Source organism: Carettochelys insculpta, chromosome 1 (assembly GCF_033958435.1).
Source record: "Carettochelys insculpta isolate YL-2023 chromosome 1, ASM3395843v1, whole genome shotgun sequence".
Classification (NCBI taxonomy): Eukaryota; Metazoa; Chordata; order Testudines; family Carettochelyidae; genus Carettochelys; species Carettochelys insculpta.
Window position 1 is genome coordinate 126,648,770 of NC_134137.1, and position 16,321 is coordinate 126,665,090.

A 16,321-nucleotide genomic window follows, 5' to 3' on the forward strand; every position below is an offset into this window, starting at 1 on the left:
GTCAGGGTGTGTTAATGCGGATTGTTGTTGAAGTGGAAACAACAGACACCATGTCTAAGCGGACACAGCTTTTCCTGACATTTAGAGATGTCATTAGTATTCATAACCGCTGTGGAGTGAAGTGCTGGGCACTAGAGGAATTGACACACAATCTTTATGTTTCTCCATCATCCCAAGGCTACCTGGCATTTTGTTTGCATACAACGTGCAAACTCTACCCATGTGCTCTCCAGTGGGTTGAACTTCAACTAGAACTAGTACGAACGAAAAGAAATTTCCCTAATATTAGAACTCTGCCCCTCCACTCAAAGAATACAGACACCTATACTCAGGCACACATGCACAAACACATACAGCCACCTATCACCAGTCGTATGAGGTAGGTCCAAATGCTGAGTCCCTCCTCACTGGAGCAGTTCCGTTGCTTACATTCCTCTTGGACCCACCCTGCTACAGGTTGTCCATGTGCAGAATGAATTTTGTTATGTGTATCAATATGGAGGTGACGTGTTGCACTTCATCTCCATGTTGAAGTTCATAACAATTCATTCTGCAGAGGGACATAAAAAATTCAGTGGCACGCTGCTATCATAGGTTTCAGCATTGGTCTCATTGCTTTCACAGGATTTGGTCTGTCATTGTATATTTCATATGCAAATATTTAGAAAATGGTGAGCTGAAGAAGACAAACATTCAAGCACTTTATATTGTGTTCATAATAAACTTTTTAATTAAAAAACTCATTATATAGCAATTTTTTACTATTTAAAGTATGTAGATCCCAGATATTGTTTGAAAAAAGCCAGTCATTAAACAGGCCTGTAGAATGTCCAGATACAAATTTGATTTAAAAAAGCTGCACAATAACAATAATATGTTTTATTATATAATTCTGGCATACCTTTCATTAGTTGTTTAACTATATTATTTTGGCTTAGAGAACCATGCAACAAATGAACACAGGTTTCAGGATAATACAGCTTTCAAATGTTCACAGAGCAATAAAACTTAGCATATTTATTGATTATTAAGCTATTACATGTAGATACTAGCCCTGAATCATTATTCACTGGAATAGTCTTCTCTACTGCTCCGTTTATATGAATACTGCATGAACTGTATTCTATTTTAAGTGCCGAATTGTGTGTTCATATTAAAGCAAAGGAAAATTATGGAAAGGGGGAGAGGAGGTGATTAAATTACTCTGTTGAACACTTGTTTTCTATGTCTTTACTATTCTCTGTTAGGACTTCTTCTGACAGTGACACAAAATAAATGGCTAAGAAAACCCTGATCTGGCCCTTTTTTTTATGTTGTTTGGGGAGGGAGTTGCCCTACTGCATTTGCAAGGAGATCTAATGCTGCAACTAATGTTATGTAGAGAACTGTTCCATACAGAGCTAAGGAAATTGGAAAGGAGTGAAAGGGTCTTTTCCCCTGCTAGATTGAGTTTTGTATCCAATAGGAACATCTTAATTCAACAATGAGAAGTCCTGTGGCACGTTAAAGACTAACAAATATATTTAGGCATTAGCTTTCATGGGTAGAAAACAGTTTATTAGATGCATCTAATAAAGTGAGTTTTACTCATGACAGCTCATGCCCAAATATATCTGCTAATCTATAAGGTGCCACTGGACTCTTCATTGTTTTTGAAGATATAGACTAACATGGCTACCCCCGAACCTTGTTAATTAAACAAATAATTTAAGCAATTCTAAAACTGCCTCTATACACTCCATACAGTAGTGGTGGCAATAACATACATCATTTGTGTTCCAGTTTAAAAGTTTTACCACAATCCCAGTATACTCATTAGTAGCCATTTGAGTGTATTTTAATAGTATGCCCTACTAATAGGAACAGCATTCCTGCAAACAAAGCAAAAAATATTCCTATAGGAGCCAGTATGAAAGACCAGCCATAGCGCACATAAGCAGCAAAGTCTGGACAATCGATTTTTTTCATGTTCATGTAGTTTTCAAGATCAGCCATTGCCTGGACCCAGATGACATACATCACCACCACGAGTGAAAACAAGATGCCTGAAAAAGAAACATTAAAGATTTACTTTTACAGCACATAAAATACATAATTATTAGATTTCCTTATTATGGTATGACATAAGAACAAATCAGTCATGATTCATTCTTCTTTTCTAAGCACATATCCCCATATTTTTTGCTTACTGCTGCTCTGAGTGGTATTGACTTCCCATTTTTTTGTTCTTAAACTGCATGGGAGAAGCACAGAGGAGCATCAGCCCAAAGGGAGCAAATTGCAAGAAGGCTCCTGGTTCTGGTGTACAGTTTAAAGCTACAATGAAGTGAAACAGAAACGTGTTTATGTCTTGGATCTGGCTGGGTAGCTATTGTATTGTACTTGAATCCCTGAAGACTCTCTAGAGATACCTCACTGTTTCTCAAGTTCAGGGATTTCTTCTCATAAGAACATAAGAACGGCCATACTGGGTCAGACCAAAGGTCCATCCAGCCCAGTATTCTGTCTGCCAACAGTGGCCAGGCCCAGGTGCCCCAGAGGAGGTGAACCGAGGACAATGATCAAGGGATTTGTCTCCTGCCATCTGTCTCCAGCCTTTGACTAAAGGCTAGGGGCACCATACTTTAGCCTGGCTAATAGCCATTTATGGACCTAACCTCAAAAAATTTATCAAGCTCTACTTTAAACTCTGTTAGAGTGCTGGCCTTCACAGCCTCCTCCGGCAAGGAGTTCCACAGGTTGACTGTGTGCTGTGTGAAGAAAAATTTTCTTTTATTAGTTTTGAACCTACTACCCATTAATATCATTTGGTGTCCTCTAGTTCGTCTATTATGGGAACAAGTAAATAACTCTTCTGTATTCACTTTCTCCACACCATTCATGATTTTATACACTTCTATCATATCACCCCTCAATCTCCTCTTTTCTAGACTGAAAAGTCCCAGTCTCTCCAGCCTTTCCTCATATGGGACCCTTTCCAAACCCTTAATCATTTTAGTTGCCCTTTTCTGAACTTTTTCTAATGCCAGTATATCTTTTTTGAGGTGAGGAGACCACATCTGCATGCAGTACTCACGATGTGGGCGTACCATAGTTTTATATAGGGCATATCAGTCTAGATCTTATATAGGATGTGAAAAGAGTGTGGACAGAGAGAATGGGAGGGGAAAGTCCTGCATCCCCTAACGTCAATGGCATTATTTAGGATGTATTCTATTAAGAAGGTTCCATATCCATATCCATATCTTTGAAACACATCCGTTATTTTGAAATATTTTTTCAAAAATAATGGGTGCACTATTTTGGCATCTCTGTATTCCTTGTTGCAGAAGGAATAAGAGATGCTTCAAAATAGTAGATGATTTCAACATTTGGCATTGTTTAGACAGTGTCCAATGCTGTAATAGCCTTTATGAGCAAATCCTGTTGCATTTCACTTGAAAAACTCCCCAGAATTCTCTTCGGAGTAGGGCAGAAATACAAAAAACCTAAAAGTGTTAATAATAAACATGGAGCTACATGTTAATATTTATATCAAATTTACAATAGCCTCCTAAAAGGAATCCACCTTAATACACATAGGTTTTTCCCCCAGTCACCATTCTGGGGATCCCCTGGATTGCTTACAAATGGAAAAATAGCAACACAGAATAAGAGAATACTAGAACTAAGACAGACCTAGAGAGGTCATCAACTCCAATCCCCAGCCCCCATGGCAGGATGAAGCACCATCTATTTCATCCTGTTAGATATGTATCCAACCTGTTCTTAAATATCTCTAATGATGGAGATTCTACAACTACTCTAGGCAATTTATTCAACTACTTAACCACCCTGACAGTTAGGAATTTTTTTCCTCATATCCACCCTAAATCTCCCTTGCTGCAATTTAAGCCAATTGCTTCTTGGCCTATCATTAGAGGCTAAGGAGAATTTTTTTTTTCTTCTTCCTCCTTGTAACATCCTTTTGGGTACCTGACAGCTGCTATCACGTCCCCTCTCAGGTTTCTCTGTTCCAAACTAAACAAACCCCATTCTTTTAGTCTTTTCTCATAGGTCATATTTTCTAGCTCATTAATCATTTTAATTGCTCATCTCTAAACCCTTTACAATTTCTCCACTTCTTTCCTCAAATGTGGTGCCCAGAACTGGACATAGTATGCCAATTAAGGTCCAATCATCACAGATTGGAACAGAAGAATTATTCCCCATGTTTTGCTCACAACACTCCTAGTAATGTATCCCAGAATCATGTTCGCTTATTTGCAATACTGTCACACTGTAGACTCATAGTTAGTTTGTGGTCCACTATGACCACCAAATCTCTTTCTTCAGTACTTGCTAGACATTCACTTCCCATTCTGTATGTATGAAGCCAATTTTTCCTTCTTAAGTGGACTACTTTGCAGTTGTCCTTATTAAACTTCATACAGTTTTCCTCAGAACATTTCTCCAGTATGTCCAGATCAGTTTGAATTCTGACCCCTCCGAGCTTGGTATCATCTGCAAACTTGATAAGTGTACTCTCTATGCCATTATCTAAATCATTGATGAAGATATTGAATAAAACTGGCCCCGGAACTGACCTCTGTAGAACCCCACTTACTATTCCTTTACAGCATGACTGTGAACCATTAATAACACACTCTGTAAACAGTTATCCCCCCAGTTATGCACCCACCTGATAGTAACCTCATCTAGGTTGCATTTCCCTACTTTACTGATAAGAAGGTCTTGTAACACTGTAACAAATGCTTTACTAGAGACTAGTATACCACATCCACCACTTTCCCTTTATCCACAAGGCTTGTGATACTATCAAAGAAAGCTACCAGGTTGGTTTGAAAGGATTTGTTCTTGAGATATCCATGCTGTTACCTTATTATCTTCCAGATGTTTGCCAATAAATTCCTTAAATATTTGCTCCATCATCTTTCCTGGCACAGAAATTAAACTGACTGGTCTGTAGTTTCCTGGGTTGTTCTTATTACCCTTTTTATAAATTATATTTGCCCTTTGCCACTCTTCTGGAATCTCTCCTGACTTCCACAACTAGTAGCTGGGTGGCTAGTGATAGCTAGCGGCTCAGATACCTCTTCTATCAGCTCCTTAAGTATTCTAAGATGCAAAGTAACAGCTGTAATTTCAAAATAACTATGCTGTGTAGACCTACTGTAGGTTTAGCCAGTCTGTATTCAAACACCCTTACCCTTCCTAGATTGTCACAGAGAGGTAGCCTTGTTAGTCTGCATCTTCACAAAAATACCAGCAGTCATGTAGCACTTTAAAGACTAACAAAATAATTTATTAGGTGGTGAGCTTTCATGGGACAGACCCACTTCTTCAGATCTGGAAACCTTCCTAGATAGGTGAACCCCATCTCTGCTGTACCGAGGTGCAGTGGCCTCAACCTGACTCAGAGGCTGAAGAGGCCTCTCAGGGACCTTGCAATATCATTTGATCCCACACGGATGAGTCTCATGGGGTAGTAGTCAGACGGCTGGAAGATCTAGAACAATCCCTCCATAGCATTTTAGATATGGGTCCCTGGCATGCAGTAAAGCTCCCAAGACACCATGTCAGGATGACAGGTGGGTGCCACTATCCCGCTCAGAAGAGTCTCTAAACACCACTACACTGTGTTTCGTCTTCACATTGGGGGTTGCAGAACTCCCAGCCTGGGGGCGGGGGGTACATGGCTTTTCTTCATCCTCCTTAGGGGATGATTCCTCAGCCCTGGTATCCAGGAAAGCATAATGGTTCTCCAGAACCGTGGTGGGAGAATTGGGAGCAGGGATGGAGCACTACCTGCTGCAAGAAGTACCCAGCTGCCAGTGCCCCTCTGAGACAGAGCTATCTTCTCCTCCACCAGTGGTGTGACTGCCATGCTCTGTAGCTGAATAGATACCTCAGCCTTAGATGTCTCCACAGGGATAATCTCAAGAAATTTCTTGTGGGCTCAGAGGCTGCTCAGTCTAGCCACTTCCTCCTGCAGTTCTCCCACCTGCTTTCTGAGAGATTCCACCAGCAGGCACTTTTCACATTGGATGTTTTTGCCCGGCCTGGATTTCTGTACGTGGGAAATGGGAGACACAGCACCTACAAAACCATAGCAGTGTCTAGGTCGAGGCATCCAGAGTCAGGTGGTCTGTCTGGCTACAGGATCAGGTGGATAGGACAGGAGCAGTGATGGCACAGGTGATATGAGTCTTCCTAACCATAGCAGGACTCTCACAAAGTCCCGTTAGCGGCCCTCTTTTGAGTGGTCACACACCCCGGCTGGTCACTTGGCCTCTGGCTTTTAAAACCTTCGCTCTTTGGTCCCTTCTACCCACTGGTGAGGGGCTCACACGAACCGCCACAGTAACTGAAATCAAACAGAAACTGAAATTCAAATTCGAACAAACAGTCCAGCAAACTCACTCACCCAAAAGCTCTCACCTGATTTGTTCAGCAGGGGATCGCCTTCTGTCCCTCTCAAACCCCTTTCAGAAGGCTCCTGCGGGTCAACATGCTTCCTGCAAACTTAGTTAATCACTTTGCTACTACTTTAGGTACCAGAAACAGGTAGGTGTAGCCAAAACACCACCAGTGCTGGCTGATGAATTGGTTAGATTCCCACTACTACAGTTTATTCCTCCAATGGAGTGTTACGTCTTTCAGTGATGCAGCTCTGCAGCTTGGATGCTGGGTCAGAGTGGAAGATCATCCATTCAGGTAAGGTCCTGATCCTGAGTTGTTTGCATACTCGAGACTCCCATTTATGACAGTAGGAGTTCCAGCTACACTGAGATTACAGGACCATCCCTCAATTTGCTGCCTTCCATTTGTTCAAATGCTAAAAATGTTAGAAGAATATACTACTTATTAAATCTCCATTCAATGATGTTAAAATGAAGATCCCACTGTTCAATAACATAAAAAGAATACACATTCATGGGGAAGTTTGCAACAAAATGTGACAGTCAAGAGACGCTACAGAAAAGCGCAGGGGAGTGGGAGTCAATGGTTTCTTCTGGGTTTTATCTAAATACTGCTGATAAATTGGTTGAAAAAAATAAATTAAGCTCAAGTATATTGATATGTTGGGTGCCCGTTTTGAGCCACTTCAGGTACTAGTTTTCACAGCATCCTGTGATTTCAATTTGCACAGTGAATGCCGGCCATGTCTGAAAAAATCAGAGCAAGGATAGGCACCCGACATTTTCTGTAAAATTTTAACCTGAATTTTTATGTGCATCATCTGCAAAATGGAGATAATATTTCCCTATTTCACAGGTTTATTGGGAGACTTACTGTTAGTGATACTTTGAAAAAAACAAGTGCTGCATGTTATTAAATAAATAAGGGTATTTCCAGACAGATACTCTTTTCTGGAATGTGGCAGCACATTTGTGAAAACTTGAAGTATATTATTTTATAGCCGGAGCCTGGTTTTCCAGGTCTCCAAGTGTGAAATCAATTGCTATCAATTACATAAACATGAAAGATCTAAAATTAGCTCAACTCTATTCTGGAATCATTAGTCACCCCGAAGTCAGAGAGTTAAGTGAATTGACAGGATCCTTTATTGCCAAAACACAATACTTTTACAATGCTTTATGAAGATCTGACAAGAGAGAACTCAGAACTGTTTAAAGTTTATGAAAAGTAGATTCTACCAAAAGAGAGCTCAAGTGGTTAACCTGAGGCACAATCAAACCACGACTTAAATTCCCAAAGGATCTGCAATTTTAATGAGATTGAAGGCAAGCAAAATTGCTATATAAAGTATGAGGCAGATCTCTATACATGCTGTCCATCTATGAAATACACATTCGGGATTACTTATTTTCCAAGTGCTTAATTTCATGACAAAGTCAAAAACCCAACCTTACAAGGTTTAAATTAAATTTTGAAAATCTTTTAACCAAAATGTTGCATAAACCTAATCTCGATTAAATTTCATACTAATGTTGTGTTAGACATACAGCTGGTGTGAGTGACTCAATCAGAGCTATAAGGATCACCTCAGGGCAAAACGTGCACAACAAGAAATCAAAATGCAGACTCTCCAAATGAAAGTGAAACGGAGCAAGAATACCTAACAATAACAGATACTGCAGAAGACTAGGGCAAAATTGGAACCAAACAGAGCTATAGAGGACAAGGTCTAGTATTTCTCTGAGTAATGAGATAAAAATCTCAGTGTCAAACACATTAATGGTGTACAGCAGAGATGGCATTAGCCCCAGTCAGTACCCAGATTTTGAAAGATGCTGCAATAATAATGTGACAAAATCCATATAAATGATGAAATTAACACTCTGCAGATGGTCAAATGTGACTATTCTCAGGATACCCAAGACCTTGAGTCACTTTATTACCTTCTGCCTCTAGTGAGAGGTGGCCTTGCCCATAGAGGCTGAATGTTAATTCCCTAGTATCACCAGCCTGTCTGTCATTCAAGCACCCCTTCCAGGCTATGCCAGCTTTGTCCTGCAGGTGAACAATAAGATGCATATCACACCCCTCTTAAGTGTTACCTGAGATATCCAATCCCTGACACTGGCTTCTCACAGAAATTCCAGATCCCATGCCCCACAGGAGCACTTCACCCTAATCTACTAGCTTTACCTTCACTCACTGTGACTATGGCTACGTCTACACGTGAAGCCTACATCGAAGTAGCTTATTTTGATGTAGCGACATCAAAATAGGCTATTTCGATGAATAACGTCTACACGTCCTCCAGGGCCGGCAACGTCGACGTTCAACATCGACATTGCGCAGCACCACATCGAAATAGGCGCTGCGAGGGAACGTCTACACGCCAAAGTAGCACACATCGAAATAAGGGTGCCAGGCACAGCTGCAGACAAAGTCACAGGGCGGACTCAACAGCAAGCCACTCCCTTAAAGGGCCCCTCCCAGACACAGTTGCACTAAACAACACAAGATACACAGAGCCGACAACTGGTTGCAGACCCTGTGCATGCAGCATGGATCCCCAGCTGCAGCAGCAGCAGCCAGAAGCCCTGGGCTAAGGGCTGCTGCACACGGTGACCATAGAGCCCCGCAGGGGCTGGAGAGAGAGCGTCTCTCAACCCCTCAGCTGATGGCCGCCATGGCGGACCCCGCTATTTCGATGTTGCGGGACGCGGATCGGCTACACGTGCCCTACTTCAATGTTCAACTTCGAAGTAGGGTGCTATTCCCATCCCCTCATGGGGTTAGCGGCTTCGACGTCTCGCCGCCTAACGTCGATGTTAACATCGAAATAGTGCCCAACACGTGTAGCCGTGACAGGCGCTATTTCAAAGTTAGTGCTGCTACTTCGAAGTAGCGTGCACATGTAGACACGGCTTATATGATAAACAGCACTTCTTCTAAAACAAGATGTTTATTTAAGAAGGACTAGACATTCCTCTAGAACAAAATGAGTGGTAGAATAAGTGGTTATGAAACAAAGCAAAATCATAAAAGGCAAACTAGGGCCTAAACTTAATAATGGTTGCTTTTTCCACATGGTAAAGTATGTATTCTCTTCAATGCTCAGTCTATTGGAAAGCTGATTGGTTTTATAGAAACAAGGGTGCAAACTTTCATGAACATCCCTCTGCTCTAGAATATATCTCCTCAGTAAATGGATACAGAGTGTGGTATGTTATACTGAAACAGTCCTCCACCTTTATTCATAGATAGGGCAATCCCCTGTCTATGAACAAAGACGGGGCAGTCTCCTGTCTATTGTAATGTGTTTTGTTTGCCTCCAAGTGCATAGATGCCAAATTCTCATTTTTTTCTGGAAGGTGCTTGACTTCCAACCCTCTTTCCCCCCAGCTCCCAGCTGCAGGTGCTACTTCTACTCCATCCTTTCTCCCAAGCCCTGCCCCAATTCTGCCCTGCCTCTTCCCCACCTCCTGCCCTCAGAGTTCCCCGTCCCTGCTCCTCCTCTCCCTTCCACAGCCTGAACACTTTGAATAAGCTGTTCAGAATTCTGGAACACTGAGAGGCCAGAGGACCAGTAGGTAAGCACAGGACTGTTGGCACATGAAAGGCATGTGGGGGGAGGCAGATGGAGGGAATCTTGGTGTTGACGGCTGTTCTGTACCCACTACTTTTTCCCCATGTGTCCTCCAGCCCCAGAGCACCCAGGGAGTCAGAGCCTATCTCCAAATGGTTTTGATTGTCTGTAGTTGTCTCTGATGATTTGCCATGGTTAGAATCATAGAAATGTCAAATCATAGAACTGGAAGGCATCTTGAGAGGTCATCAAGTCCAGTCCCCTGCTCTCATAGCAGGACCAAGCACCAGACCATAGCTGACAGGTGTTTGCCTAATCTGCTCTTAAAAATCTCCAATGATGGAGATTCCACAGCCTCCCTAGGCAATACACACATTTTTACAATAATTGAATCTGGATAAGTTATGACCTTCCTGTAGATATCTTATGTTACCCCTCCTGGATAAATAACATGCAAGAAATGTGTTTGGTGTAGTGAGTTTAAGTCTGAAACCAAAGTTGCTTGCCAAGAACAGGGGACCTTTACTACATGGGGCCTACATGTTATATCAACACAATAAATTATGTTATATAACAATATATATATCAATATATCTATTACGTCCCTCAAAATCCCTCAGTAGCTCAAGGGCTTGAGCTGGCCCTTTCCACAGGGATGTATTTTACCCAGATTAAGGCTCTGACTACACTACACAGCTTTTAGCGATACGTGTAGGGCAGTGTAAATGCTGTTTGTTGGCATTTTTCAGACAAAATACTTCCATCCCCGCCCCCATGAGCAGGGTGTGCATTGTGGAGAGGAGCCATTTACACTACCACTTGCCACATCAAAACTTTTTTCCAGGTGGGGGTGGGGATTAAGCACTTGTGAATGACAAAAGTTTGTTGCTCAATTGGCAGCCTAGATCAAGACTAAGTAAAACAATAAGTAAAGATAAATGAAAAGTGGCGATATAAGAGCTTTGATCGTAACAACAGCTAAAAATAACTAGTCGTGTACCTCTAGCACTTTCAATCTCTAGTGCACTGTTCAGCTATGTACTAGATAACATGGTTAGAGCTGCAGGCATTAAATATGACTGATTCCTGGAACACGTGATATCTTATTATCGGCACCCTTCATATTTACAGCAATAGCAAACAACGCTTACGAATTGTTAAGTAAAGTCCTAACCCTAATTAGCTGTCGAGAGGGGAGAAAAATTGCATAAGGCGACTGAAGCAATATAGATTAACTCAGGTATCCTCGTGTGATTTCACTGAAGGGCATTAAAACTTTTCTATGCCAAATTTTAATGCAGGGAAAGTTACTTAAGAAAATGTGAGAGAAAAATCATTTTGGAAAAGTGAGAAGGAAAAGAAAGGGACAAAATATAAACCACGTCTGTTATCAGAAGCCCTAAGGCCATTTTTATTGTTTCTAAATGCCCCCAACAGGTACAAAATCTATTTAGCTATTCTATCTTTAGTTAATAGCAGAATTAAAATCAGAAAAAATGGACAACTCAGAACTTAAATCCATCATAGAAGAGAATATACAATGGTTGCTGAGCAGAACTTAGTAAGAGGTAAACCTCATTTTTGACCGTTTAGTCTATATTCTGCAGTACTAGACACATTTGAGAAAAACAACTCTATTAATAGAAATGTCAGAATCTGAAAAGCAGATCATCAACATACAGCATTTGCTTTATCTTTAAGGGCTTGTCTCCACTACGGGTTGGAATGACACTGCAGTGATCCATCCTCTGATGACTAGATCAACCCCTAATCACTTTCCTGTCCACTCCAGTACTCCAGCACAATGAGATGAATAAGGGAGTCAACAGGACAGTTTTTTCTGTTGACTCCCCATACCCTGCAGTGTGGACCCTACGGCAAGTACATCTAAGCTATGTCTATTTAAGTTATGCTACTAATGTAACTCAGATTGCATAGCTTAAGTCAACCTATCCTTGCAGCGTTGACCTGCCCTAAGTCAGCTGCTTGGAAACTTCTGACATTAGGGATGGAGGCTTCCTTTTAGCCCAGCTGAGTAAGGCACATATGTGCACTAAACTTTAAGCATATGTTTAAATCTTATGGGTTTTACTGCAACTTTCCTTCTGTTACCCTTACTTAACACATAAGCCGCATCTACACATGCACACTACTTCGAAGTAGTGGCGCCAACTTTGAAATAGCGCCCGTCACGGCTACACGTGTTGCGCGCTATTTCGAAGTTAACATCGACGTTAGGCGGCGAGACGTCGAAGTCGCTAACCCCATGAGGGGATGGGAATAGCGCCTTACGTCGACGTTCAACGTCGAAGTAGGGAACGTGTAGCCGTTACACGTCCTGCAACATCGAAATTGCAGGGTCCTCCATGGTGGCCATCAGCTGAGGGGTTGAGAGATGCCCTCTCCAGCCCCTGAGCTCGATGGTGGCCACGTGGAGCAGCCCCTTAAAGCTCCCCGCCCCCTGCCTTCCTGTGCAGGAAGCTGAGAGAGCGTGCAGGCAGCAGCAGTAACAGGCGGCTAGCCTGCACGCTCCTCCGCAGCCACACACACCCCCACCCGGCGTGATGGCCACCCGCCAGCCCCCCCAGCGCCCCCAGGGGACCCCCCTCAAGGGGAGTCAGGGCTCACAGCCCAGCAGCCAGGTGGGGAAGCGGCAGTGGGGCCCCTCCTGGACAGAGGCCGAGCTTCGGGACCTGCTGGGGCTCTGGAGCGAGGAGGAGGTGCTCCAGGTAATGGGGAGCAAGAGGCGGAACACGGATGCGTTCACTCGGCTGGCTGAGGGCCTGGCCGCCCGGGGTCACCCTGCCCACACTCCGGATCATGTCCAGAGTAAAGTGAAGGAGCTGCGGCAGGGTTACGCCCCGGCCTAGGATGCGGCCAGCCGATCTGGGGCCGCCCCCGTCACTTGCCCCTTTTACAGGGAGTTCAGGGACATCCTGGGCCCCCGGCACACCTCCTCCCCTCCGGCCACTCTTGATACCTCGGCCGAGGAGCCCCAGCAGGCCCCGGAGGTGGAGTCTTCCCCAGAGGCAAGCCCCGCACCCTGGGGGCCCCCCCAGGAGCCCACCCCCGGGGCACCAGAGGAGGAGGAGGAGGAGGAGAGGAACTTCTCCTCCAGTGACGCCGGCCTCCACATCATCCTCCCATCCAGGAGCTCCAGCCGGGTGTCCGCCCCCCAGGTGTCCCCCGACCGTGGGAGTGGACCTACAGGTATGTACCCCCCCGGTGCACACCCCCGGGGTTGAGGGGAGGGGGTAATAGATATGGCCAGGGCCCTCCACATGCCCAGATGACCGTGGTCCCCAAGGACAGCAGTGACATGTCCCTCAGAAGAGTGCATCAGCCCCTGCCCCCCCCAGCATGACAGTGCCATGCCCCATCCCCGGGGCTGGGGGGAGCGGAACCTCTAGGGTCCCCCGGGGGGAGGGGGTGGGACACCCAGCAGCAGCAGCAGCAGCAGCAGCATGTGATGGAGTGGGGGGAGTGCAAATGCGAGACTCAGGCTAGATATGAGAAACAAGCTGAATAGCTCCCAGTGGCTAAGGATGATCCTGGGGCTACAACTGGCAGGTTACGCCTCTGCCCTGAACAAAGAGGAGGGAGAAGCCGAGCTGGGTTTGAATCGGGGGCGGCAGTTAGAGGCTAGGGGAAGGGAGAGCTGGAAGGCAGCCAGCCTGAGGAGGGGGAAAGCTACACCCCAGAGGGGCACCCCTCGGGGTCTTCTGCCCAGGACGGGTTGGAAGGACTGTCTCTGACTGCTGTACTGTCGCTTCTGTGAGAAACTGGGCATCTGTTGCCTAATAAACCTCCTGTTGTACCTGCTGAGTGAGAGTCACTGCTGCCAGTGGACGGGGTGCAGTGCAGGGGGACCCATGAACCCCATCACAGCAGCATCTCCCGGGGACGGGGATGGGGAGCCTGCAGCAGAGGGGTGGGGGGACAAGGCCCACGGCTCGGGGCCCACACTAACGGCTGTCTCCACTCTTCTTCCCCCGCTCCTGTGTTCCGCAGCTGCACCATCGGAAGGACCGGAGAGCGCCAGCGAGGCATCAGTGGTCCCGGAAAGCCCTCCGGGGCCATCACTCCAGGCCAGCCCCTCAGCAGAGCAACGACCAGCCCCACAGTGGGGAAAACGGCAGACGCAGCACCACCAGCCGACGGTGACGGACCCCCAGCTGCTGGCCCTCCACCGTCGGCAGCTGGAGGTCGCCGAGCAGCGGCTGCGGGTGGAGGAACGCCGCCTCCACCTGCAGGAGCGGGCGCTGGCCTAGCGCCAGGAGGCATGGGGGGCCAACATGCGGACCCGCAACCGCATCGCGGACTACCTGGCCCCCCAGGCCGCGCCAGCCACCACAGCGCCTGCCCTGCCTGCTCCACCTGCTGCTCCACCCGCTGTTCCAGCCGCTGTGCTGTCCGCCGTCGCACCGCCACCCGCTACCGAGGGCCATTCCGCCGAGGGGGACCTGGGGCCACCTGACACTCGCCGGCCGTATCTCCCAGTCCGCCCGGCCCCCAGCCAGCCCCGGCCAGAGCTGAGGCCGAGGCGGGGATCCCAGCCGCCCACCTCCAGCGCTGGACTGTAGGGGTGTGGGGCCCAGGACGTGGCCCCCCCCCACCCCCTTTATATATACTCCCACCGTTTATTGTTATTTTGTTGTAAATAGTTTGTATTTGTGACCCATTACTATGCTGATCCTTACCCCCCCATGTAAATAGTTCTCCCCTTCCTTGTCTTCCCCGCTCATGTTATCCCGATTTTTATAATGTATATATATTTGTCAGTTAGATTTCCCCTGTACATAGTTTGTCTTGTTCATAATATTAATAATAATAATAATAATAATAAGAGTTCCAGTAAAGATGTTTGAGTTGAGAAACAACTGTCTGCTTTTATTTTTACAAGAAAAGTGGGGGGGTGTGCTCTTGGGTGCTCTGTGGTGTGGGCGTAGCGGCAGGGAGTGTTGTGGAGGATGGGGGGGCAGTGGGGGGCCTGCCAGCGTTCACCCCGCGGCCTCATCGAACTGGGCCCGCATGGCCTCCCAGACCCGGGTCCCTTCGGGGTCCACCTGGCGACTGGGGGCAGCGGGTGGCTGCACATCAGCCCTGCCAGCCTCCACAGCCCAGCCCTGAAAGAAGGCCTCCCCTTTGCTCTCCACCAGGTTGTGTAGGGCGCTGCACACACCCACAATCTGGGGGATGTTGGTGGGGCCCGCATCAAGGCGGGTGAGGAGACACCTCCAGTGCCCTTTGAGGTGCCCAAATGTTCACTCCACCACCTGGCGCGCGTGGTTCAGGCGCTGGTTGAAGCACTCCTGGCTGGCAGACAGATGGCCCGTGTACGGGTGCATGAGCCAGGGCCGGAGGGGGTATGCTGCATCTGCGATGACGCAGAGGGGCATGGTGGTGTCCCCCACAGGGATCTCCCACTGGGGGATGTAGGTCCCCACCTCCAGCCAGCGGCACAGGCCTGAGTTCCGGAATATCCGGGCGTCGTGGGTGGTGCCAGGCCAGTCCACATAAATGTCCAGGAAATGGCCCCGGCTGTCCACCAAGGCCTGGAGGACCACTAAGTGGTAGCCCTTCCGGTTTATGTAGCATCCTCCACTGTGTTCTGGGGCGCGGATGGGGATGTGAGTCCCATCCAGAGCCCCGAAGCAATTGGGGAAGCCCAGGGTGGCAAAGCCCGCGATGGCGGCATCCGGGTTCCCAAGCCTCACGAGCCTGTGGAGGAGCAGGGCGTTGATGGCGCGGACGACCTGCAGGGGAAGCACATGGGAGAGCACCAATGAGGGGTGTGCAGGGTGTGTGTGGCCCTCCCCTGCCAGGGCCCCCCTCCCCTCCTCTCCCCTGCCAGGGCTGCCTCCCCCTCCCGCCCCCCCGGGGCCTCTTACCTCCATGAGGAAAGCCCCGACGGTGGCCTTGCCGATGCCAAACTGCTTGCCCACAGATCGGTAGCTGTCTGGTGTGGCCAGCTTCCAGACAGTGATGCCGACCCATTTCTCGACGCTGAGGGTACGCCGCATGGCGCTGTCCTGGTGCCTCAGTGCGGGGGTGAGCCACTGGCATAGCTCCAGAAATGTCTGCCGGCTCATCCAAAAGTTCTGGAGCCAGCGGTCGTCGTCCCACTCTCCGAGCACCAGCCGCTCCCACCAGTCGGTGCTGGTGGGGTAGCTCCACAGCCGGCGGCGTGTGCGGCGGGGGGGGCGGCAGGGTGCTGCAGGGTTGGGGGTTGAGTCCTCCTCCCCTGCGGGCAGCTCCTCCTCTGTGGCAAGGAGGTGCTCAGCTGCCTCCTGCATGGCATTGAGCAGGGCGAGC

At 47.2% G+C, this 16,321-nt stretch overlaps 1 protein-coding gene across 1 annotated transcript in view; it reads right to left on the reverse strand.

Moving 5' to 3' along the window:
- Positions 1 to 712: 712 nt before the first annotated feature.
- The window catches only part of TMEM182 (transmembrane protein 182), a 45,985-nt gene continuing 30,376 nt past the window's right edge, over positions 713 to 16,321 (reverse strand). Inside the window, exon 5 of the mRNA XM_074991370.1 lies at positions 713 to 2,045. Within this exon, the coding sequence (XP_074847471.1) occupies positions 1,816 to 2,045 (230 nt within the window). The 3' untranslated portion in view covers positions 713 to 1,815. The remainder of the gene's footprint in view (positions 2,046 to 16,321) is intronic.